Genomic DNA, 27505 nt, shown 5'->3' with positions numbered 1-27505 from the left:
GATGCTGGAAAAGATTGAAGGCAGGAGGATTAGGGGACAATGTAGGATGAGATGATTGGATGGTATCACCAACTTGATGGACATGAGTTTGAGCAAGCTCCGGGAGACAGTGAAGGACAGGGAAGCCTGGGTGTGCTGCAGTCCATGAGGTCATAGAGAGTTGAACACAACTGAGCAACTGAATTGACTGAAATAGTCTCATTTGCATATGGAAATTCAAAAAACTAAACGCAAAGATATAAAGAACAGAATGTTTACCATAGGTGGAGGTTGGGGGTGAGTGAAATAGTTATAAGGGTAAAAAGTACAAGCTTTCAGTTTATTTTTTTTTTTTTGATTTTTTTTTATTTTATTTTATTTTTAAACTTTACATAATTGTATTAGTTTTGCCAAATATCAAAATGAATCTGCCACAGGTATACATGTGTTCCCCATCCTGAACCCTCCTCCCTCCTCCCTCCCCATACCATCCCTCTGGGTCGTCCCAGTGCACTAGCCCCAAGCATCCAGTATCGTGCATCGAACCTGGACTGGCAACTCGTTTCTTACATGATATTTTACATGTTTCAATGCCATTCTCCCAAATCTTCCCACCCTCTCCCTCTCCCACAGAGTCCATAAGACTGTTCTATACATCAGTGTCTCTTTTGCTGTCTCGTACACCAGGTTATTGTTACCATCTAAATATCCCAAGGATGTAGTATATAGCATAGAGAATATAGCTGATAATATTGTAATGCATTTTTGAAAGTTGCTAGGAGAATAAGCCATAAAGGTACTCATCACAAGTAAAAAACCAATAACAAAAGAAATATTCAGTCCTCAAGTTATTTCTCAATCTCTCTCTCACCCATTCTAAAATTTGGAATTAGCTAGGAAACACTCATTATTTAAACTTAGAAAGTACTAAATTTCTCTTCACTTCAAAGTTGTAGTTATAACCCTTTAAGGCGATTAGGCATCTCCCAAACACTGGAAATTATTGGTTTGTTGGTGAATGGTAGTCTTTAAATATCATTTTTAGGTAAGAATTGTCTGATGACTTCTGACTTGTTCATAATAAACCTACTAAATTATTTGCTGACATGGCAAATACTTCAAAGAGCAAGACTGGACAAGGAAACCTCTGTAATTTCTTTGTTGTGAGTTATTTATTACCTTGTGAGTTATTCAGCAACCTCCAGGTTCTTTTGATGACTGAGATAAGATTATACAGATGATCTTCTGGACCTTGGATCCAAAGTGGATGAAATGAGCAGAACAAGGACACATGCATGATCATTAATTTCATCAAAATGGTGCTTGGCCTTGAGTGCGTATAGTGCTCTCATTCTAGTTTTATTCTTGCCACACTGAGTTTGGTTTCTCTTCCTATGCAATGTCCCGTTTCCTGAACATTGCTGCGTATTTTTTCAGATAAATGTAATTTAATTTATTTCAATAAAATTGTCCATTTAACATTTTTGGGGGACTACTTGGTAGAGGTTATTTGTTCAATAATCATTTGCTAATGGAATTAAGTATTAGGGTGTCTAAGAATATAATTATTAAATACATACTTGCTCTTACTCTACTCTAACTTTTGAGTAATTTTTGAATGCTTCTGTCAAAATGACTTTCTAATTCTAGAGTAGCTTGTATGATTTGTAAAGTAGCAAAGGATTAATTTAATTATATTATTATATAATATAATTTAATTATATTACTTCTTTTTATTTACTATTTTTGGAGGAGCTAAGTCACTGTATCAATGCTATTAAACCATCAACATGCAATTACTCCTCTACAAATTTTGAAAATTTTCTTCATTTTGACTAAGCTTTTTGTGGTTGGCTGAAAGTGAGTGCAAGCTATATATATTCATAGTTAACACTTTTTAAAGGAAACCAGCAAATATGGAACCCACTCCAGTGTTCTTGCCTGGAGAATCCCAGGGATGTGGGAGCCTGGTGGGCTGCCGTCTATGGGGACACACAGAGTCGGACACGACTGAAGCAACTTAGCAGCAGCAGCAAATTTGGAAATTCTTGATTCTAGAGTCAAAATTATCGCTGAAGGCCAGCAGGACACACTGACCGTGTGCACCATTACAGCATACCAGCCACTCTGTGGTTCCATTTTTCTACTTTGATTTCAACGTCCCCTTCCCTGCCAATGTCAATGTGAATAGAGAGGAAGTTTTGGGTGCAGAAGGCACCCCCACCTCCCTCTCATACACCTCATGGAGCATTGTGCCCCTCTGTGAGAACACTAATATGCTCACCAACCCCGCTCTCCACCTGCTCTCCACGCCTGGGGGGAAGGAACTGGATGCAGACCTCTGTGCATCCAGTAGGATTTTATGCCCACTATGTGACATGGGCCTTTAGAACCATCTCTTTGTCCTCAGTATCTCACATTATCAGCACCAAGATAAAAGCGCTGGAGCACCCATCAAAATGAGAACGTAGTGTTCCATGATGTTAGGACATTCTGAAAACCTAGGGATATTCTGAAAGCTCCCCCAACCCTAAATATCTGCTTCAGTGTCTTTGAGAAGACCATGACACTGTTACCTACATTTACATGGCAGTTCATAGTTGACAAAGCCTTTTCACTGGCATCATTCCATCTAATTTTCTATGAACCTGTAATCAGTTCATGACTTCTTAAAACAAAGGATAAAATGGGCTTAGAGAGGTTGAGTAATTTACTGAAGGTCACAAAGAAGTGGTAGATTACTTGCTCTGAGTCTAGAGTCCTTTCTACAATATCGAAGCAAGTCACATGTAAACTAAACTAAACTAAGCTAAAACTCTTTACATGAATAAGCTTTCATTACACATTTAGAGATGAAGCTCAAAATGTAAATCTTCCTTAGAGAAAGGATTAACAAGTGGGTACCATAGGCTTTCACAAGTTCAAAACAATTAAATATTTCGGGGTTGCAGACTTAAGCCATGGTAGTTAATAGAAAAGTTCTCGTTCAAAAATACTTTTGCAAAAACATACATCTATATGTGTATGTGCATAGAAAATCCATTGCTTTGGATGTTTGTGCCATTTCTTAGTTACCCATTTTACATGCTGTGTCCACAGCTGCTTTATTCCCATCCCTAGACTTCAAGTTGCCATATTACTTTTTAGCTACCTTATGGCTCATTTTCAGTTAACTACAGTTGCAATGATAATAATTAAGATCTTTTAACCAATAAACTTCTTTCTTGAGTAAAAATTAGGCTTTTTGGAATATGATTCTAAGAATAGTTCAGTTTTCAGATTTAGTATTCAAACTTCACATTTATCACATGTAGTGTGAAATGTAGTATAAAAACACTTCCCTTCACCTTAAACATGTGTGATATTTACCTTAAAAAATTTCCTTCATTTAGAATTTCTGGACCTTCTCCACTTATAAATCAGAGTGTATTCTTTTTCAAACTATAGTTTTTACTGTAGGGTTTTGCTACATTTCCTAAAGAGGAAAATACAGACAGTGGACATACAGGTAGACAATTTTGAGTACAATACACCATCACATGTATGTTGAGGGGAAGTATAATAAGGTCCTTCTCAATGACTACGGCTAAAAGACTAAGGGTGGCAAAGACACAAAAAGTACAAGAAGTCAAAAGAAATACCATTCCTTAGTCTGAAAGGTGACATGATTCAACATGAGCAGAATGATTAAGAAGACTTTATTAGACTCAATTACACATATGATGGTTTATCTAGCTCTCACTTAAATTTTTAAAATTTGCTTGAAAAATGATTTCACATTGATTTATATTTCTTTTGGAAAGCTCCCATGTGCAATTTATTGGTAGTACCTCTGAAGGACAGAATTATTGATGATGTTTGGCTGATGTTTCAGATGATAGAGGAGGCAGAAGACTGCCAGAAGTGAAGGTGTGTGTATGGTCTCAAAATGTCAGGATGGTACGGACACTGAAACCGAAAATAAAAGATAGAAATTGTTTTAGTGTTTAGATAATATACACTCTTCCATGGGAGAGTACAAAGAGCATTCAGTTTGTCTCTTTGAAAAGCTGTGTTTGTTTCCTGCTATTCCATTCCCATTCCTAATGCACTCAAGTCAAGTAAAAGGTCAGCTCATCTTTTCTTTCTGTTGTCTTTCTCCAACCTGAATCTCAATTATAACGTTCTGAGTGTGACTATCATTTAGGCTTCATTGTGTATTAGATTTTCAAAATATCATTTTTGAGAGTCTACATTCCTTATACAATAACAAATACAAAATAACAATTGATAATTACATGTAATAAGTTCATGCTATCTGTCACTCTGTAGAGCCTCATCATGTATTTAATCATTTAAACCTCTATTTAAACAACACTATGTGGCAGGTTCTAATATTATTTCCATTGTAGAGATGATAGATGCAGGATTTAGAGAGACTTGTACCTTACTTTAAAACATACATCTCGTGTGGGCTCCTGGGATTTAAATCCAAATAGAAAGTTGCACAAATTATAAGATGATAGATAATGTGCCTAAAAGTGCTGATAATGTAATAAAGTTAAGACCATGTTAAAATTTTAACAAAGCTTAGATAAAGAAATGCTTAAGAAAACTTAAAAGTAGAAAAAAAGTTGATTTGTGTTTGGAGAGACTTTATTCTTTGGAAGATCAGAAATGTAACATTTTACTGGAACTAATGTCCTTTCTAAAAACCATCTTCTGATGGACAAATGGTTTAGAAAAAGATGATCTATGTATCTTAAAAAATTATTAGTATATATGTATATATGTGTGTGTATATATATACATATATATGAAAAAATGTATATAGATAATTTAGGAACTAAAAAACAATATAAAGAAGAAAGTAAAAATAACCTGTAATCCCACAACTTAGAAATAATCAATGTTAATATTTTCTTGAATTTTGATTATCTTTTTTCTAAACATATGTTAAGTTTTTATTGCTCTGATTGAAAACTTGGAACAGTATTATATATATAAGTTCTGTATTCTCTACTCTATAACCTAAAATTACATCAGGAGAATTTCCCAATTTAATGAAATCATTTCCTTTTAAATGGCTTAATTAATTTCTAGTAATGTTTGGAATTTATTTAATATTCTTTTAATGTTCAACTTTTAGGATGTTTCCAATTTTTGCTGTTATAGATAATAAACATGCTTAAAGATATGTTCATTTGCATATCTCATAATTTCTGTAGAATAGATTCTGAGAAATGTAACTGTTGGGACATAGGATCTACGTTTCTTTTTTTGAGGTTTCTTATACATATGACCAAACTGCTTTTTAGAAAGTATGTGATCTGGTACTGTTTGGATGCTAGTTTCTTTCCTTCTTCAATTATATTTATCAGACTAAGTGTCTAGTATATATTATGTGTATAGCTGCTTAAGAAATAGTGTTTAAAACCAAAAAACCTGATGAGCAGAAGTGTGAAGTCACAGAGAAAGCAGAGACTGTGGAACAAGAAGGTGGGAGTTAGGTAAAACTACCTATAACTAACTGTGTCTCATTTATAAATGCAAGTGATGAAATTCTTCTTTTTAGGTGTTTGTAAAAGATTAATATTAAAGGTAGAAAATGAAACTGACTTTGTTTTGTAAGTTTTGAAGAAAATGTAGATTTAAACATTTAAAATAGCATTTTGTACCCTTCCTCTTTGCAATAATTTTTATTTGTGAAAAATCCATTGTAGATGGAGAAATAAGAGTAAAAATAATAGTCAGCATTTTTTGAAAAAAGTAATATATGCATAGAAAATGATGCCTGTATAGCTCCACTGACTTCCATAATGAGTTTTTTGGATGTCTGGAATGTAATTTAAATTTGTAGCTATTAATAGTCAACCATTTTAAGTGGCCAGGCAGGGACTGGGATAACTCCATGTTATATGACTATATGTCTCTGATTCTTTTTCCTTGCAAAGCAGAGAATATTCTTGTGAAGATGGCAGAGGGTCTGATCATTCAGATTTGCTGTGACCAACATAATTTAGCTTCAGCAGAACAAGAAATACAAAGCATTTTAGTTTCTTGCAATATAATCTTATGTGTTCTACATGCAGAGACTGAACTGGGAATGGAAAACCAAGGCAATCCATCCTTGCCTTTCTCTCATCCTTCAACCTCTTTTTCTCTGTTAGTCAAACCCCACCAAAACTTAAAATCTACCTCATTCCAGAGCGAAGCAGGTCAAATCCTTCATTTATTTTTTCAAGTGGTAAAACATGGGTAATTAACTGATCCAGTGAAAACTTCTTAGCCATGAAATCAGTCACAAGTTTGGGGACAGATTCTTTACTTTTGAAGCCTGAAAAGAAAGTGACATCAATGTTAGATTCATCCAGATATAAGCAGAGGTTTAGAGACAAGACTTTCTACATAAAATTTAAATGAAAGTTTATAAAGTGTCCACAGACTACTGTTGCTGAGGTTAATAAGAGTGTATGTTTCAATATCTTTTTGAAGTGATTTGACTTTTAAAAAATCTCCCCGCCCAACAAACCAGAGCCTTTGGTTATTAGTTCCCTCATAGAGAAGTTATAGTGTAGATGGTTGTTCTCAGAGTCAAGAAGAGATTCAGTAGTTGTCGACATCTGGGCAGTGAGTGCAGACATAAATTGTTGCTATGGGTTTCCTGGATCCTCCTAGGCATCTCAGTGCATTATGCAGTCACCAAAAGAGATGATGCTGAAAGATCCTAGTCAGTTTATGGGGACACCACTAAAGTCTACCTTGGGACTTTTTGGGTACATTAGTTCCACATCTAGTTGATTTGGAGCCTCTAGATACAAAGGAATCTTAGTGTATTTTTAACTACATTGCATTTTAAACCCTTGCCTTGTCACTTGCAAAAGGGAAGAATTCCTGACCTTAGTAAGAATTTAGCGCTCAAGCCTAACTGCTGCTGCTGCTAAGTCGCTTCAGTCGTGTCGGACTCTGTGCGACCCCATAGACAGCAGCCCACTAGGCTCCTCTGTCCCTGGGATTCTCCAGGCAAGAATACTGGAGTAGGTTGCCACGTACCACCAAAAATAGCTCCTTTCCAGGTACGTCCAGTCAACAGCAACATGGGGTTCATAGAGATATTTTGGGCATGAGGAGGTACTCCTACAATGACGCTTACACCATATGCTTCTTGACAGCACAGCAAGGCAGACATCTGGAATAAAATTAATATGTAGCATCATTAAAGTGGATTCTCTGGTAGTCCCCATTTGTGAAACACAGTATCATGTGCTATGGATCTAGTTAAATTGTGAGTGTGTGGCTGGAAGAGATTGGCTTTTTCTTCACTTCCCATTATTTCCTAAAGCCACTACATGTGGCTTTAGAAGATGCCCAGAAAATATTTTGAATGAAACGGTAGATGAATGAAATTGTATGTTTTATGTACATAAATCTTCTTTAGAAAATAATAAAGATGAAAATACCATTACACATATATAATCTGATTCTTCAAATAAAGGTAACGTTTATCATCATGTGACCCCAGAGCAATCTGAAATGGTTAGTTTATTTAATTATTAAGTAGATATCTTGCACTAAGTACTTTGAACCAGGTATTTTGATGGTGAACCAGATATATGGTCAGTTATATCATCAATATTTCTCTCTTCTCCTCTTGATGGTCTTCCTTTTTAATGGATCCATATTTCTACTGCCCATTTAAATGGGCACCATTTTCCTAATTTATATACATTTACCCTAAAGACCATCTCCAAGAAAAAGAAATGCAAAAAGGCAAAATGGCTGTCTGAGGAGGCCTTACAAATAGCTGTGTAAAGAAGAGAAATGAAAAGCAAAGGAGAAAAGGAAAGATATAAACATCTGATCAATGCAAAGACATAGAGGAAAACAATAGAATGGGAAAGACTAGAGTTCTCTTCAAGAATTTTAGAGATACCAAAGGAATATTTCATGCAAAGATGGGCTCAATAAAGAACAGAAATGATATGGACCTAACAGAAGTAGAAGATATTAAGAAGAGGTGGCAAGAATACACAGAAGAACTGTACAAAAAAATCTTCATGACCCAGATAATCACGGTGGTGTAATCACTCACCTAGAGCCAGACATCCTGGAATGTGAAGTCAAGTGGGACTTAAGAAGCATCCCTATGAACAAAGCTAGTGGAAGTGATGGAATCTGGTTGAGCTATTTCAAATCCTAAAAGATGATGCTGTGAAAGTGCTGCACTCAAGATATCAGCAAATTTGGAAAACTCAGCAGTGGCCACAGGACTGGAAAAGGTCCGTTTTCATTCCAATCCCAAAGAAAGGCAATGCCAAAGAATGCTCAAACTACCGCACAATTGCACTCATCTCACTCGCTAGTAAAGTAATGCTCAAAATTCTCCAAGCCAGGCTTCAGCAATACGTGAACTGTGAACTTCCAGATGTTCAAGCTGCTTTTAGAAAAGGCAGAGGAACCAGAGATCAAATTGCTAGCATTTGCTGGATCACGGAAAAAGCAAGAGAGTTCCAGAAAAACATCTGTTTCTGCTTTATTGACTATGGCAAAGCCTTTGACTGTGTAGATCACAACAAACTGTGGAAAATTCTGAAAGAGATGGGAATACCAGACCACCTGACCTGACTCTTGAGAAACCTGTATGCATGTCAGGAAGCAACAGTTACAACTGGACATGGAACAACAGACTGGCTCCAGATAGGAAAGGGAGTACATCAAGGCTGTATATTGTCACCCTGCTTATTTAACTTATATGCAGAGTACATTGGAGAAGGCAATGGCAACCCATTCCAGTACTCTTGCCTGGAAAATCCCATGGACAGAGGAGCCTGGTAGGCTGCTGTCTATGGGGTCGCATAGAGTCGGACACAACTGAGTGACTTCACTTTCACTATTCACTTTTCATGCATTGGAGAAGGAAATGGCAACCCACTCCAGTGTTCTTGCCTGGAGAATCCCAGGGATGGCGTAGCCTGGTGGGCTGCCGTCTCTGGGTTTGCACAGAGTCGGACATGACTGAAGCGCCTTAGCAGCAGCAGCAGCAGCAGCAGAGTACATTAGAGAAACGCTGGGCTGGAAGAAGCATAAGGTATCAAGATTGCCAGGAGAAATATCAATAACCTCAGATATGCAGATGACACCACCCTTATGGCAGAAAGTGAAGAGGAACTAAAGAGCCCCTTGATGAAAGTGAAAGAGGAGAGTGAAAAAGTTGGCTTAAAGCTCAACATTCAGAAAACTAAGATCATGGCATTTGGTCCTGTCACTTCATGGCAAATAGATGAGGAAACAGTGAAAACAGTGTCAGACTTTATTTTTTTGGGCTCCAAAATCACTGCAGATGGTGATTGCAGTCATGAAATTAAAAGACGCTTACTCCTTGAAAGGAAAGTTATGACCAACGTAGACAGCATATTAAAAAGCAGAGACATTACTTTGTCAACAAAGGTCCATCTCGTCAAGGCTATGGTTTTTCCAGTAGTCATGTATGGATGTGAGAGTTGGACTGTGAAGAAAGCTGAGTGCAGAAGAATTGACGCTTTTGAACTGTGGTGTTGGAGAAGACTCTTGAGAGTCCCTTAGACTGAAAGGAGATCCAACCAGTCCATCCTAAAGGAGATCAGTCCTGGGTGTTCACTTGGAAGGACTGATGTTGAAGCTGAAACTCCAATACTTTAGGGACACCCGATACGAAGAGCTGACTCATTTGAAAAGACCCTGAATCTGGGAAAGATTGAAGGCAGGAGGAGAAGGGCATGGCAGAGGATGAGATGGCTGGATGGCATCACTATCTCAGTGGATATGAGTTTGGGTGAACACCAGGAGTTGGTGATGGACAGGGAGGCCTGGTGTGCTGCAGTCATGGGGTTGCCAAGAGTTGGACATGACTGAGCACTGAACTGAACTCCCGTTTTTTTGAAGTATGATTGACAAAAATCGTTTATTTTTAGGTTGTACGCCATGAGTTTTTAGGATGTATAGTGTGATGATTTAATATACATATGCCATGTGAAATAATTACCACAATTAAGTGAACACATTTATAATCTCACACAGTTACTAGTTTTTTTTTGCAGTGAGACCATTTAAGATCTTCCTTCTCAGCAAATTGGAGTTATATAAAACAGTATTATTAACAGTATTATTAACTATAGTTAATAATACTATAGTAACCATGCTGTACATGGATGTCTCCAGAACTTGCTCATAACTGAGAGTTTGTACTGTCTGACATCTACCCATTATTCCTCCCCTACTTCCTCCAGCCCCTGGCCACCACTGTTCTACTCAATGGTTCTAAGAATTTGAATTTTTTTAGACTTCACATATAGGAAAGATCATACAATAATTGTCTTTCTGTGTCTGGCTTATTTCACTTTGCATAATGTCCTCCAGATTTTTCCAAGTTTTTGCAAATGTCAGTACTTCTTTTCTATGGCTGAATAATATTCATTCATATATATACATATATACCGTTCACAAATGTATATTATACACACACACACCCCTCACAATTTCTCTATCTATTCATCCATATGGACATTTAGGTTGTTTCCATATCTTGGCTATTATGAATAATGCTGCAATAAGCATGGGGATGCACATGTCTAAGATAGTGAGTTTATTTTCTTTGTATATATTTCCAGAAGTGGGATTGCTGGATCACATGATAAAAGATCTATCTTAAATCTTTTGAGGAGCATTTACACTGCTTTTCATAATGGCTGTTTTATATTCCCACCAATCGTGCACAAAATTCCCTTTTTTCCACACCCTCTTCAACACTTGCTATTGCTTTTTTTTTTTTTTATAATATTCATTCGAAGAGGTATGAGGTAATAATCCCTTTGTGATTTTGATCTGCTTTGCCTTCTAATTAATGATGTTTAATTCAGTTCAGTTGCTCAGTTGTTTCTGACTCTTTGTGACCCCATGGACTGCAGCATGCCAATCCATCACCAACTCCTGGAGCCTACTCAAACTCATGTCTATTGAGTCGGTGATGCCATCCAACCATCTCATCCTCTGTCGTCCCCTTCTCCTCCTGCCTTCAATCTTTCCCAGCATCAGGGTCTTTTCTAATGAGTCGGTTCTTCACATCAGCTTCAGCATCAGTCCTTCCAATGAATATTCAGGACTGATTTCCTTTAGGATGGAGTGGTTGGATCTCCTTGTACTACAAGAGACTCTCAAGAGTCTTCTCCAACGTCACAGTTCAAAAGCATCTATTCTTCGTCGCTCAGCTTTCTTTATAGTCCCACTCTCACATCCATACATGACTACTGGAAAAACCATAGCTTTGACTAGATGGACCTTTGTTGGCAAAGTAATGTCTCTGCTTTTTAAGAAGCTGTCTAGGTTGGTCATAGCTTTTCTTCCAAGGAGCAAGCTGTTGGCCAAAAAAGCCATATAGCTGTTGGTGAAAATGGGCATATTTTAAATGTGCTTTGACCTTCTGTGAGCTTTTATTTATTTTTACTCTGTAACTTAAAAAGAAAGCCTTTTCCCTCCAGTCAGGTTTTTAGACATGTGTGTAGTAAGAAAGTTGTTTAGGAAAACACCCCCCACCCCAGAAATATATAGTAGTTGACCCTTTGATTTTGGAGTATGACACTTGGACGATCAGAGAACCTCAGGACATGTGGCTATCAGATACTTAAAATAATCCAATTCCACAAGAGAAAATGGAGGAAAAACCATATTAAAAATGGCATAAGGAGCAAGTGACAGCCTTGGAAAGCGACAGCCTTAGAACATCAGTCGTCTATGGAATAACTGTTCCTGGTCAAGGCTGCAAAGAGCTTTACTCTTAAGGTGCTGCTTCCTGTTAGCAGCACTGCTGGGACTTACTGGAGAACCTAAAGAGAGTGATTGTGTTGGTCTCTGGGGGTTTATTCACTAGGATTCTAGAGAATTCTGCTTAGGGCGAATGTAGCTAGAGATGTGTTCTCTGTTGCAATTGATGATATCTGTAATTATTTGAAAGTAGTATCATGTATGGGGTTTCCCTGATGGTCACACAGTAAAGAAAGCCTGCAGTGCAGGAGACCTGGGTTCAATCCTTGGGTTGGGAAGATCCCCTGGAGGAGGGAAATATCATGTATATTTTAAAGATGATGTAAGTTTTGCACAGTTGGAAATGGTACTTCCTTTTGACAACACCAGATAACATTTATTAAGAGCTTACCCCTGACAGGTGGCAGTTGCTAAATATATTACATGTGTCATCTCATGTAATCTGCAAACAACACTACAAGATACATATCACTTAAAATTTTTTGGTGGGAAAACCTGTTGACCTTTTTAATTATTCAGTTCAGCACACAGATTTGGATGCTTTTTATGTACCAGGCACTGTGCTGTCTGCTGTGATAAACGGGGCATATTTTCTGTTAATAAAATGATAAGGAGCCTAAAGTTTCTCATTGGTTTTTTTTTTTTGGTCCAAGTATGGTCTTGAAAAAAGAGAATTCATTAAAACATACAAATATTGTTAAATCATTTTTTGTTAAGAATGTGTTGAAAAATCAAACTTGCCAACTTGAGAACAGAATTTATATTCTTTATATGTACTTGAGTTTGAATTTTTAAAACTAAAAATTAAATTTATGATGGCTCAGTAAACCCCCCCTCCCTCTCTAAACAGGACATGATACTCGTACTCGTGACAGGTTTTTTTTTTTTGTTTGTTTGTTTGTTTTTGACTGATGGAATGAGATTCCTCATCATAATAAATTAAGCAACCCAGGTAACAAATAGGAAATGGAAAATCATCATAGTTTTAAAAATATTCTTTCTATATAATGCTTATATTCTGCCACATTAAAGAAAACTCTAGAATGCAGAAGCTTATGTCTTGACACATTTCAAAATACATACCATGGTGTCAAGCCGACCGATGACTTCAAATGAAAAATCTACACCTCCACCACTCACTTCTTTCAGCACCTCCTCGATGGGTTTCTCGTAGTCCTGAGGGTTGATGCACTCCGTGGCACCCACCTGTTTGGCCCTTGCAAATTTGTCTTTGTTGATGTCCACTGCAATGATCCTGGCTGCTCCAGCTGCTTTGCAGCCCATAATAACAGACAGGCCAACTCCTCCAAGGCCAAACACGGCACAGGTGGAGCCCTGGGTGACCTGTGTTTTCAGAAAATGTGAAAATGGATTAAGTAATGATTGTTAAGGGCTTTCCAGGTGCCTCAGTGGTAAAGAATCTGCCTGCCAATGCAAGAGATGCGGGTGCAATCCCTGGGTCAGAAGATCTCCTGGAGAAGGAAATGGCAACCCACTCCAGTATTCTTGCCTGGGAAATCCCATGGACAGAGGAGCCTGGTGGGCTACAGTCCATGGGCTAACAAAGAATTGGACATGACTTAGCAACTCAACAACCACCACCACCACCAACAATTGTTAGAAAGGGCCTAAATTGTATAAAGCGCCATGCTTTGTTTTTTTCAGAAGTTACTCAAATTATGTCCAACCTTTTGTAAAAACCTCTTTTGACTTTAGCTGCCTCACACTTGAAATGATGGGTTTGAATTAGATTAGTGTTTCTCTAATGTTCCTGGACATTAGACTCACCTGCTGCTGCTGCTGCTGCTGCTGCTAAGGCGCTTCAGTAGTGTCCGACCCTGTGCAACCCCATAGACGGGTGGCCATCAGGCTCCCCCATCCCTGGGATTCTCCAGGCAAGAACACTGGAGTGGGTTGCCATTTCCTTCTCCAATGCATGAAAGTGAAAAGTGAAAGTGAAGTCACTCAGTCGTGTCTGACTCTTAGCGACCTCATGCACTTCAGCCTACCAGGCTCCTCCGCCCATGGGATTTTCCAGGCGAGAGTTCTGGAGTGGGGTGCCATTGCCTTCTCCGTTAGACTCACCTAGGAAGCTTTAAAAAAAATCTCAATACCCAGGTCACAGCCCATAAGCAATTAAATCAGACTCTGTGCCGGTAAGTGGAAAAAGATATGCAACCCACTCCAGTATTCTTGCCTGGGAATTCCCATGGACAGAGGAGCCTGGTAAGCTTCAGTCCATAGGATCACAGAGGGTAGGACACGACTTAGCAACTAAACAACGACAACAACTCTGCAGGCAAGACCAAGTCTCCAAGTGACTCCAGTGGGAAACCCAGGCTGGGAGCCAGCGGACTGGATGACCATTGAGCTCTAGATGCTAGTGACTCCCCTCTTGAAGAAAATCTAGTGCCTCAAATCTGTTGATGCCAGCTTCAGTCCATCACACATACACAAACACAATTCTAGGGAAATTAATAAATGGAAGAGAGGAGACTGAGAAAATAATCCAACTGAACCCTCAATAATTAACACCTTGGTTCAAAAACTTTCAGTAGTCATGATGTATAATGAGAGCAGAAAGAAGCTGTGAAGTAGAGAAGAGTTATCCCCAGCTTAAGCAAACTTAACAACAGGGGAAATTTAACAGGTAATTTTAAGATAATACAGCTTGAGATCAATGTGTTCTTAATGGGTCTTTATCTCTGCTTTAAAAAATACACAAATGAAAAATAATGCAATGAAAAGCTGGTTTATATTTTAATAATGGATGAAATCCATTATCACAAGTACCCTTGGCTTCCACTCTGTGCGCAGGTTCAATTAGACAATCTGTTCAGATGATGCAATTGCACAAGGGACTTAGTGCTAAGGTCACAGAAATTTGGAAAACACGCACTCACAATAGCTTAACTTACCTAAGGGACTGTTTAATAAACCTAGTCTGTTATAGTCAGACTTCAATGTGGATAAAATGTTCCTCCTGTACCAAGAAAACATTCTGTGGGGGTACAACACCACTTTTTTACCTTAGAAAAAGATGAGGCTTGTGATTGTGATTTAAAAGTGTTGGTAAATATCTACTGTGGTTTGTCATTCAGCAGGAGTTTTGAGGAGGCTAGTCGCAGTTGTCATGTTAACTACCTGTAAGATGTAGGGCAAATGGCTTTATGTCTCTGGGTGTCAGTCCATAAAACAAAAGGATACTACTAGATTTCCAACCTTTTAGGAAGAGAAGACTTTAAAGAATTTCTCCTTAAAACCTGCCACATTGAAGTTTGGGTGTGTGTGTGTGTTCATGGCTGGGGAGGAAGTATAGCAGTGGAATAAATGCTTCATGCATCATCGAAGCCTTATTGCTTTCCTCGTAGAGATACAGAGAGTGGGCATGTTGGTGACCCTCAGTTTGGAGGTATATCAGGATATCAGGTCAGGCTCTGGAATCTCCTGTTGATCCTAATTCTGGGAGTAGAGGATCCATGAACTAAACTCATAGTCAGCCCCTTCATTTTGTTTACTTTTGCTTCCTCAAAACTTAGCAGAACCTATTGTTCATGGCTCATGTAGGCACTAAATGAATGATAAAATGAACTCCTAGGTCTAAAACTTAGTAATACCACAAAGAACACATACAGAAGAATAATTATGGAAAACACCTTTACTTGTTCTTAACTAATTATCAATAGCTTTTCATTTGTGGTAACAGATACATTTTCTAGGACATGCCCTGAATTCCTTCTGAGGGTATCTTCTACTTTTAATCAACATCCTCAATTCTGTGGAGCATAGCAATGCTATTATGGTAGAAGAGGGGAAAGCTTCCAATAAATGTGAAGAATGATCTCAGATTCCTGTGAGAAATTGCTTTGCTTTTAGCTCGTGACAGTCTGAGTGTAGCTGGTTTTATCACTCATTGTTATTCCTACCTTGGCAATTTTGACTGCAGACCCATAACCAGTAGAAAATCCGCAGCCAATGAGACAGACTTTCTCCAGTGGTGAGTCTGCATGGATCTTGGCCACTGACATCTCATCCACCACTGTGTACTGGGTGAAGGTGCTGGTGCCGAGGAAGTGGTAGATGGGCTTCCCCCTGCAGGTGAACCTGCAGGTACCATCATTAAGGGTCCCCCGAGGCTCCTTCAGCCTGGTCAGTGCAACACACAAACACAAGCGGGTATAAGACAGGAGCAAAACTAGCGTGCAGCTTCCTTCACTGCCAAGGAGAGTAACAGATACTCACTGGTATTTCAGGCAAAGGTTGGCTTCTGGGTGTTTACAAACATTGCACTTTCCACACTGGGGAATAAAGAGTGGGATGACTTTATCACCTGGGGATGAGGATAAAACAGATTCTTCTTAAATTTCTACACAGGAATTAAGAAATTAAGTAAGAACTTAAAGCTTCAGTTCGGTCAGTTCAGTTGCTCAGTTGTGTCCAACTCTTTGCGACCCCATGAATCGCAGCACGCCAGGCCTCCCTGTCCATCACCAACTCCCGGAGTTCACTCAGACTCACGTCCATGTCCATCGAGTCAGTGATGCCATCCAGCCATCTCATATCCTGTCGTCCCCTTCTCCTCCTGCTCCCAATCCCTCCCAGCATCAGAGTCTTTTCCAATGAGTCAACTCTTCGCATGAGGTGGCCAAAGTACTGGAGTTTCAACTTTAGCATCATTCCTTCCAAAGAAATCCCAGGGCTGATCTCCTACAGAATGGACTGGTTAACTTAAAGCTTATACATATGTATTAGAGGCACTTGACTTTGAGAAGTCTCCAAGAATAGGGTCCTGTCAGCATTATGTCTTGGTCATTGGCTGTCAGTATTGTTATCGGTTTGAGTTTATATGTGCTGAAGACGCCCAAAGAAATTGCAAATGTGGAAAACATGATTTTTAAAAGTAGTTCCACTGTGTTGATAGTTCTCTTTTATTGTGTGCCCTTTCTCTTAGGGATTTTATAGATATGATCTCATTTAATATTTAGTAATTAAACCTTAAATAGTCTTACTACTAATATAAGTATAAATATATATTTCAGTTGTGAGCAGTCTGCCATAGTTCCACTAGATAATCTGTTAATAGTTTATAGTAATAGTACAGTAATAGTAATAGTAATAATACAGTAAAAATAAGAACCTCAACATCCATTTCCTGGCTTTTCAAAGTGATTATCCTTATCTCTATTATGAAATGAATCCTTCTTTTAAAAAATTAATTCTTTTTTAAGGAAAACAAACAAAAAAAGGACAAGTAAGAATTTAAGACAGTCTTCTGAAAACCTCAACCGTCAATAATGAGTTAGATACTTTCTTTTAGGATAGGAACTGACTTTCAAATGTTTGTAGCTGATGATTTGTAGATAATTTATTTTTACTGGTGGAGGGAGCAGGGGTGAAAAGTAGGGGTGTCATTTGTTATTAATAGATTTCTAACTAAAGGAAATATTAAGAGCTGAAACTCAAACCAGACAACTTATTTTATTGTTTTTGGTTTACAGGTCAATTAAATGTTTTGTAAGTCGGGAGGTCAAATCTACTAGCTAAAGTGATTTTTTAGAATTAAACATAATTTTTATTTTTAATCATCTATGCTACTTATCCAAAAGACTCAGAAAAATAACATTTAAGAGATTATATGCAATGATGGCATGGAAATTTTCTGTTTATTCACTGTTTACCTCTAAAAATATTTGTATTAATATATAATAATAGGATACAGTAAATATTCAAGAAAATTGGTAACCAGTCACGTTTAATCATCGTTTAAGGAAAAGTGGGGAAACAGTGGAAACAATGTCAGACTATTTTTTGGGCTCCAAAATCACTGCAGATGGTGACTGCGGCCGTGAAATTAAAAGACGCTTACTCTTTGGAAGAAAAGTTATGACCAACCTAGATAGCATATTCAGAAGCAGAGACATTACTTTGCCAACAAAGGTCTGTCTAGTAGAGGCTTTGGTTTTTCCAGTGGTCATGTATGGATGTGAGAGTTGGACTGTGAAGAAGGCTGAGTGCTGAAGAATTGATGCTTTTGAACTGTGGTGTTGGAGAAGACTCTTGAGAGTCCCTTGGACTGCAAGGAGATCCAACCAGTCCATTCTGAACCCTGGGATTTCTTTGGAGGGAATGATGCTGAAGCTGAAACTCCAGTACTTTGGCCACCTCCTGTGAAGAGTTGACTCATTGGAAAAGACTCTGATGCTGGGGGGGATTGGGAGCAAGAGGAGAAGGGGATGCCAGAGGATGAGATGGCTGGATGGCATCACTGACTCGATGGATGTGAGTCTGAGTGAACTCCGGGAGTTGGTGATGAATAGGGAGGCCTGGTGTGCTGTGATTCATGGGGTCGCAGAGTCGGACACGACTGAGCGACTTAACTGAACTGAAGGAAAAGTGGCCATATATTCAAAGGGGAAACCTGTGAATGGGCTCCACGTCCCACCTGAGAAGAGATTATGTTGATTCAGTCCAGAGCTCACAATCCCCACTGTGTGAAGTCAGCCCTGAACAGGTTCAAAACACTGATTATGTTTGTCCCCACTATGTCTAGACATGTTTTTTCTGTCTCATCAGTAGTTTTCTTTGGACCTGGTAGAAGACAGTGCTTGGCAACACTAACATGGGAATTAACTGATAATGAACTCTACCCTGGCAGACACTGGGTCTCTTTCAATCCTCATGTATTCCCAGGATCTAACGTGGTGCCTGACATCTAGTAGGTCCTCAAGAAATACTTGCTGATGTAGAGAATACAGTAGTGCATGGATGCATATATGCCTGAGTCAGGCAGGAAGCGGGTAAAGAAAGAGACCTCTGTCCCAGCTCAGCCTTAAATACGTCATCTCTCATTGCTTCAGTGTCATTATCCAGGCTACATCATCTTGGGGCCCTGAGCCAAGGCACATTTCCTAAGTGTGAATTCTGTACCTGGTCTTACTGTAGTCACCCCTTCTCCAACGCTCTCCACAATGCCGGCTCCCTCATGACCTAAGACCACAGGAAGACGTGTGACCAGAGATCCATTAACCACATGGTCATCTGAGCGACAGATTCCTGTGGCCACCATCTATAGGGTAAAGGGGGGTTGATTAGATTCAGATAAGACTATGACCCTCAGATTGACTTAACATACTCATTTTCTGAAATTGCATTGAAGAATTTTAAAGCGTTTTGCTAATAATTCCTACTCTTCCAAATACAGTTTCAAATTATACCTGAAGTTATTCAGCCTGATAATGCTCCACTTTCCTTTTATGCAGAGTAATCTGTGAAATAATTGTTTCTGAACTATTGAAGTCATATAATATGCAGCCTTTTTGATAGAAATAGAAAATGCAGATAAGAAAATAAAGTTACCTAAGTGCCACCACATAATGCTAATTGATTTTAAATGATATATATTCGTTTGCACTTTTTTTTGTTGTTGTTGTTGTTATTTAGTTGCTAAGTCGTATCTGACTCTTGGCGATTCCACGGACTGTAGTCCACCAGGCTCCTGTGTCCGTGGGATTTTCCAGGCAAGAATACTGGAGTGGGTTGCCATTTTCTTCTGCAGGAGATATTCCCAATGCAAGGATCGAACCCACGTTTCCTGTGTTGGCAGGCAGATTCTTTACTGCTGAGCCACCACATAAATTCTTCTTCGTTTCACTAGGATTATACTGTACATACTCTTTGGTCTCTTTTTAAAAAATTTAACAATTTTGATTTACAGCTTCCCTTGACAACAAATGTAATTCCACTATCTGGATGACTGTATTACAAGTGCTTTGGTTACTTTCATTGTTACATTCTGAAAAATTTAAACCTAAGATTAAATAGAAATGGAAAAAAATTTTACCTTAATACGAACTTCATGGGCCTTAGGGGGTGCAACCTCCACCTCCTCAATGGAAAATGGTTTATTGAGCTCCCACAGCACAGCTGCTTTGCATTTTATTACCTGAAAATTGAGCAGAGAGATGACACCATTGTCCCCCCAGCCTCGAATTCAGGGAATGTGCCTTTAATCTTTTTACATGTACCATCTAGCCCCATGTCTGAAACTTAATATTGTTCCATGAACATGAACAACCTCTGATTTGCAAAAAGAATAATAGTGACTTTTTATAAAAATGTGTAAGGCAGTAACACAAGGAAAGAGAAACAGAATTAACTGTAGGGAGACATTGAGATAAAAATGTAATATATTCTTCTATGAAGAAAGATCATCATTGTTTTTCCCTCTGAAGGTTCTATTTCCTAATGTGGTTCTGCAATTGGTTGTTTATCCAAAGCTGTTGTCTTGTCCATGAAGTTCTAAATCACTATCATATTACTACCAGATTCAGTGTCTGTTGACATGAAATTCATTTCCCTCTTGCTCAATTCTCCACTTAAGCCAAAATGATTTGACTTTAGAATTCCTAAGCCTCCCAGCCTAGAATTTCTTTCTCTATTTGCCTGCTCTTTTGATTTCTCTCTCTATTTCTTCTATGGGCTCCTTGTTTGCATCACTCATTTGGAAGTTAGATTTGGCAGCTCTGTTTTGTTATATAATTTATGAATAGAGATTTCTTTCAGATTGGATTTGAGCCTAAAATTGTAGAGATTAAAACTACACACACACATAAACACACACACACACACACACTTAAAAATGGGAGAACTGTGTTTGACTTTCTAGCTAGCATAGCTTACCTACAGATGTTCTTACAAATAACAGTTAAGCATATATGTTTAGTGCTTGGGAATGTAACATAAGGGTTGTCCTCACTTTTGCAAAGCTGGTGTAATTGAGAGTTTTTTCTAAAGAGAATTAACAACATACTACAAACATGATAAAAATTCAATTGAAATTTATCTGATAATTTATTTTTACTATATATACACCAAATCCTTCCACTTTGCAAAGTGTTCATCATGGCCAATGCCACAAGAAATATAAGAGTGCTTGGATATAATACACTAATGGTAGAGAGGTATTGAATTTTGGGGTGCCAATGATGTAGCAGGCACAAGTGGCTGTGTTGGGTGAAATACGAGTTTGACTTTTAAACTTCACAGGGTAGTATTACTGAATCATTAGTCTTATTTTTCAGATGAAAAGCTTGAGGCTCAACTGACTCAATAGTTGAGAGTACTTTTCCCAAAGTTACAAACCTGGGTGTCTGAAGAATGAATACCATTTTATCTTTCACTACTTGATGATAGTAAAAGATTAACAAAAGATTAGAAGTTAGATAACAATAATAGCAGTGATTAATATTTAGTGAGTTATTTCTATGTACCAGGCACTATTTTAAATGCTTTCCAGTATTAGTTTATTAAATTCTCACAACCACCTTACAAAAGTAGGTATTATTACTATTGTCATTTAGCATTTGAAGAAAATATAATGCCAGAAGGTTAAACATAAGTGAAGTGTTATCATATAGCTAGCAGTTATTGACATTGTACCTGAGGAGGGGGGATTGATTGCCTGTAATTCATAAATTTAATTAATGCATTTGGCCTACCCTTTTGATCTCTGAACTCTGAGTTTTGAAAAATTAAAATTTTCTTTTTCTTAAGTATTCTTCATTTGAAATGTAATATGCTACTGTAAATGCCAATCAGCAACGCATGAAAATAAAGTTAAAATAAGTAAACTGCCAACTGATCATCTGTATGGTTTCCAACCAGTCTTATTGATATAGGCCTGATATATATATAGGCCTGATATAGGCCACACTATACAGGCCTGCCATTATAGCAAGATATTATATTGCACAATTCACTCCTTACACAGCAAGCCTACTAGAAACAATTGCACAGGCTTTTGCTATTAAGCAGTTAAACAACATGAATTGATTGTGTTGAACAACCACGTGTATTTCTCTGTACCTGTAAGCACATTGAACAAATAAACATGAGTCTGTGGAAGGCTTAGAACCAAATATATCTGTTCTCAGTGTAAATAGTGGTTCCAACAGTATCAGTATTATTATTATTTTTTTTGTTTTGTAAAATCACGTTGGCTTTTGCATGAAGATAACATTTCTACGGGAATTCCCTAAATTGTGCCATAATAGGACACTTTAAAATCACAATTTGCATGTTGATTCTGGTTTGCTTTATCTTTAAATTTTTTTTTGTTTTTTGATTGGAGTATAATTGCTTTACAGTGTTGTATTAGTTTCTGCTGTACAACTGTGAATCAGCTACACGTATACATATATCCTATCCCTCTTGAATCTCCCTCTTACTACGCATTTCCCCCCCCATCCCACCCATTTAGGTCACCACGGAGCACTGAGCTCGGCTTCCTGCGCTTTAGGGCAGCGTCGCACCAGCTGTCTGTGTGGTGTCGCACCAGCTGTCTGTTTCACACACGATAGTGTATATGCGTCAGTGCTCCTCTCTCAAGTCACCCCACCCTCTCCCTCCCCTGCTGTGTCCACAAGTCCATTCTCAACGTCTGCATCTCAGTCGGTTTGCTTAGCCTTGATGATTCTAATGCTTTGAGGTCAATAAAAGTTTTGTCACATTTAACTTTCCTATGTTCATAAAAAGAATGATTATGATCAAAGAGAATAACATTTATATTATAAAGAATAATATTAAGTTATATTATAAAGAATAACACATTTATATTATGATATCTTAATATAGACATAACTTCTTGATAAAAACATTTCATTTCTAACATTAGACTTGAAAATTACTCATGACTGGCTATAACTATTTCACATTTACTTAATATAGGAAATATAGATTTTAATATATATAGATGCTCTACATACTTCTTAAAGATATTTAGGTATTGCCCTTCTCAATTGTAGTTTAGTATACTTTGTATATTGAAGCATATATCTTAAGTTGTATTTCACTATAAATTATTTCTAATTTATATATGAATTCTGTTATTCATTAAATAGTGTATCTCTATATATTGCATGGTTGATTCCCAGGTGGCTCAGTGGTAAAGGATCTGCCCACCAATTCAGGAGATGCAGGAGACATGGGTTCAATTTCTGGGTCGGGAAGATCCCCTGGAGAAGGAAATGGCAAACCACGCCAATATTCTTGCCTGGGAATTTCCATGGACAGAGGAGCCTGGCAAGCTATAGTCCATGGGGTTGCAAAAGAGTCAGACACGACTGACCGACTAACACACAGGTTGCTGGCTGCTGGGGTCCAGCCCCGGTGGATCCAGGGAATTCGAAGCGGGGACGGCGTCGGCGAGGATCAGGAAACAATTGCTTAATTAAACGTTAATTAAGGATATAAAGAGTAATAGAATGAGGATAGCTCAGTGAGGAAATTTAGTGGAGAAAAGCGGCTGAAATAAGGATAGCTCAGTGAGGAAATTCAGTGGAGAAAAGAGGCTGAATAATTCAGCCAGAAGGTAAGAGAAAGAACGACATGGTGAGACCAAGTTTTGGTGAACAAGGCCCGCACTTTATTTTCCAAAGTAGTTTTTATACCTTAAGTTATGCATAGAGGATAATGGGGGAAGGGGTAGAGTCATGCAGCAAGCCAGGCTTTCTTCCTGCAAACTTATCATATGCAAAAGCTTAGGTGATTTGCATCATCTTCTGGCCCAGAGGCCTGTTTCTCTAAAGGTGATTATTCTAAAGTCAGGCGCCAGCCTCCAAAAAGCATTAGATAAAGTTGCATTCCTACAGAGCAAAGGTGTGGTGGGCTATAACAAGAAAAAGAATTAACTCAAGGGTCCCAGGTTACAAACATTAAAGCTACTACTTACACCAATTATATTAATCAATACACTGCCAGGGACACAGCAGATAAGGGATATGGAAACTTAGCAGCAAATATTGGCCCAACAAGTGAAAATCCCTTCACCAATACAATTTCTAATCCATCTTTTAACTGCTCAAAGGAATCTGTATTTAGACAGTTTAGAACATCTCATGCCTCTCACAGTTGGGAGGCTCTGAACAATCACGTGTGGCCGGAAAAACCTATTCAGGCAGGCTAGAGGACTTTCAAAGGAGTTTGTAGGTTAAACACTGTCACACCCAGGAATTATTAACTGGAGCTGTAAGCTAACTCTTTTTTTCAGAGAGAGGTAGTGGGGGACAGCCCCCCATAAAGTCAGAGGTGTAGGTGAAAGCACAAAGCAGAAAGTAGGCAGACTCTGGTTTTGGGGGTAGATGGGGGACTCCTGAGGCTTGATCCCGCCTTTGCGTATGCCGAGCCTCCTTCCTCATGACCTTTGTCATGGGCAGAGTTCCTCACACTGGCTATAGGCAGTGATAGAATTCCAGTTGAGCTATTCCAGATCCTGAAAGATGATGCTGTGGAAAGTGCTGCACTCAATATGCAATATGCACTCAAAATGCAATATGCTGGCTCCCGGCAGCTGGCCTCCTGAATAAAGGAAACTTTCCTTTCTAGCCAATGCTTGTCTCTCGAGCAGTCAAACATGAGTATTACATTAATTAGAATAATTCTAAAAAAAAAAATTGCCTTACTTTTCCTGCCGTGCTCATGTTTCTTCTTTTCTCTGCTGGCAGGAGATGTGAATTACAGACTTACAGGCTCTTCCCTGTTCAAGTACATACAAGAGATAGATTGCACAGATTCTTATATGCTTGAACACCATCCTGTTACCCACATGTGATCTGGGATCTTTAAGCCCTGCCCATCAGCTTATTCTTAGACCTAGTAAAACCAACAGTAACAGGGCACTGAACCAGCACTCAAATATTAACTTTGTTTGCAATATGCTAATTTCAAATAACATCTTGACTTCATTAGTTAAATATTTTCTTACATGTACCTTTTTTTTTTTTTCTGGATTACATATTTCTCCTCTCTCATTCCCACATAGGATGTTCAGAGTTCTGTTTTCCCTTTGTATAAACTGAGCTCCGACTTCAAATCAACATAACACAGTTAGCAAGGAGGAGTAAGAAAGCAGCACAAAAGGCATAGGACAGAGAGAGCTACAAGCCCGAGCGATGTGTTTGCTCCAGCACGCTCCCACTCTTCACAACAGAGAAATCAGACACCAGTCAGTGACAGCAAAAGTGGCATTTCTGCTCCATACAGTATCAATCGAAACTGACTGAGACCCTCCCTGTTCCAGATATTCAAGTGGGTACTATGGGGTGACAGTGATGGATAAGAAATGACGTCTACCCGTGCCAAGAGGCAGTATGAGGCCGTGGTTGTAGCATGACCTTGGAGTCGAGCCGACCCTGTCCTTACTAGCTGTATGAATTGGACTTGTTGTTAAACTGTCCTTGGCCTTAGTTTCCTTATCTATAAAATGAAGATGAAGAGTATTGTCACCTGGAAAGGTTGTTTGATGAACAAATGAGTTAATCTTTTTAAAGCACTTAGGGATCCTGACAAATAGGATGGCCTTTAATAAATATTAGCTACAATGATCATCCAAAAAGTAAATTCATAATCTATGGCGGGGGAAAGGCACAGCAAACCAAGTCAGACGATCTGTAACGTTCTATATCAGAGAGAGAGCATCCTGTCTGAAGAACTCAGAGGAGGCTTTGTAGACCTTTCAGTTAGAAACTAAATAATGATCATTTTGGCAATTATTCAAGAAAACTCACTGTGAACTTCCATTGTTATTTGTTCAGTGCAGTGAGTATGAGAAAGAGAATACGAGCTTGATTTTTAATAAATCTCAAGTCTTTTACCAACAATTGGAGGATATGGTTCATTCAACTACTTAATTAGACTTAGTCTGTCAACATATGTTAACAAACAGGGTATATTTCTCTAGAATTGTCAAGGGAACAACACCACTGTCTGTTGTCAACTTTACATATGCAGACATGGAAAGCCATACTACAGCTACACTGTCCACCCAGCAGAGAGGGTCGAAAGGTCTTCTGTCTCACTGTGGTCTTATAAGCATTGACTAGACACCACTTCTACTGAATGGCTACCATACTGCTCTCACTCACCTTGACTCGTGAAGGACAGCAGTGCAAAAAAAGGGAGTCTGACCACTTCTCAGAGATTCTGGGTGGTATCAAAGGGCTGATATGTCCCAAGCAATTCAAAAGACTCGTTGGGTTGACTTGTTTATAGGATAACGGAAGGATAAGGTATTGGCAATACTGTAAATTCTTAATAAATTGTTGGTTTATTTATGAGATATAAATTTGCAGGAAGCTAAAGGCCACAATTAACTGAGCATCTACTATATTTCTAGAACTCCACTGGGAGTTTTTCATGCATTCTCACCTACTATCCTCAGAGCAATCCTACAAGGAAGATACTCTTATTATTCCCATTTCATAGATTAAGTAAGAGAAGCTCAGAAATTATAGGTCCCTAAGTATCCTTTCTAGATCAGAGATATTGGCTTCAAGAACATCAAGATACTCAGGCTGATGTTAGTAAGAATGAATGCATGCTAAGTCCCTTCAGTTGTACCCGACTCTTTGTGACCCTATCTACGGACCGTAGCCCACCAGGCTCCTCTGTCCATGGGATTCCCCAGGCAAGAATACTGGACTGGGTTGCCATGCCCTCCTCCAGGGGATCTTCCAAAGCCAGGGATTAAACCCACATCTCTTACATCTCCTGCATTGGCAGGCAGGTTCTTTACCACTAGCACTGCTTGGGAAGCCCATTAATAAGAGTGTTAGGGTGTAAATATAATAGACAATCACATAAGCATCAAAGGGCTTGCATATGGAAGTGAACTGCATATGGAATATCAGGGCTAACTGACTATTTCACATCTTTGATTCTCCCTCTCTGTTTGAACATAGCCTGGCCTTGGCTTCTGTCTTTTAATTAAAGTCTCTCTGTCAAGCAGTTGGGTCAGATATTATTTTATTCTGTCTCAGCTGCTATTAATATATAAAAAATATCATAGACTGGGTAGTTTAAACAGAAAATGTTAATTTTTTACAGTTCTGGAGGCTGGAGACTCCAAAGTCAAGGTGCTGGCAGATTCGGTGTCAGGTGAGAGCCTACTTCCTGTTCATAGATGACCATCTTTTCACTGTGTCCTCACATGGGTTAAGGAGCAAGGAAATCTCTAGGGCCTCTTTTATAAGAGCACTAATCTCACTCATGATAGCTCTACCCTCCTGACCTTATCACGTCCCAAAGGCCCTGCCTCTAAATACCAGCTACTGGGGACTAGGTTCAAACTTATGAATTTTGGGAAATGCAAACATCAGTCTATATCAGGTGCCCAGTCATGAAATAATTAGTATAAAACAGAGGGTTGAGGTTTAGCAGGTGTAGAGTTATACCATCTCTAATGGTATCATGAAGTTGGAAAGTGGCAGTGGCAGAATTCTAGCCAGGTCTGCTCAATTCAGAAGCCTATATTTTCCCCATTACTTTATAAAAATAAATCAGGGCAGAACAGGGTTTGAGTAAGATATTTATCTGTCCACAAAGGTAGGCCCCACATTATATAAGGCTTGACAAAGAATACTTTATCTAGCAAGGAGATTAGAAATCCAATTCAAATTCCTTATTTTATAGGCCAAATGACTTGGCAAAGCAATGTGGTCAATATTTACTTAAAAGATATTCGGAAAGGAAAAAGATACCAATACTTCCCATGGTTGCATAAATAATCTAACAGCTTCAACTATTGTGTGGTTTGGGCAGATAAACAGAAAGATTAGTAATAGCCAAACATTTAAGTTGCTATGGCAATATGTTTAATCTGCTCAAATCCAATACCATAAATCAAGTATTTACTTAATACTTTACTTTGACATTGAAGCCTAAGTTAGTGAAGGAGTTAAAGTTATCTCTTTTTCCC

At 38.5% G+C, this 27505-nt stretch overlaps 1 protein-coding gene across 2 annotated transcripts; it reads right to left on the bottom strand.

Moving 5' to 3' along the window:
- Positions 1-645: 645 nt before the first annotated feature.
- On the bottom strand, positions 646-24317 carry ADH1C (alcohol dehydrogenase 1C (class I), gamma polypeptide). Of its 2 annotated transcripts, none has more exons than XM_027544000.1 (9): positions 24213-24317; positions 19595-19696; positions 18682-18820; positions 15997-16084; positions 15681-15900; positions 12838-13098; positions 7012-7147; positions 6157-6295; positions 646-1230 (listed from the first exon to the last, which is right to left on the bottom strand). In XM_027544000.1, the coding sequence occupies exons 1-9, from the start codon at positions 24228-24230 to the stop codon at positions 1209-1211; spliced, it is 1125 nt and encodes a 374-aa protein (XP_027399801.1). In that variant the 5' UTR covers positions 24231-24317; the 3' UTR covers positions 646-1208. The 2 variants fall into 2 exon arrangements, with proteins under 2 accessions (XP_027399801.1, XP_027399800.1); XM_027543999.1 differs by lacking the exon at positions 646-1230 and adding an exon at positions 3655-3927.
- Between the last annotated feature and the right edge of the window lie 3188 nt (positions 24318-27505).

Source organism: Bos indicus x Bos taurus, chromosome 6 (assembly GCF_003369695.1).
Source record: "Bos indicus x Bos taurus breed Angus x Brahman F1 hybrid chromosome 6, Bos_hybrid_MaternalHap_v2.0, whole genome shotgun sequence".
In the NCBI taxonomy this organism is placed as follows: domain Eukaryota; kingdom Metazoa; phylum Chordata; class Mammalia; order Artiodactyla; family Bovidae; genus Bos; species Bos indicus x Bos taurus.
The sequence above is the reverse complement of the archived record's forward strand: the minus strand, read 5'-3'. Positions and strand labels throughout refer to the sequence as shown.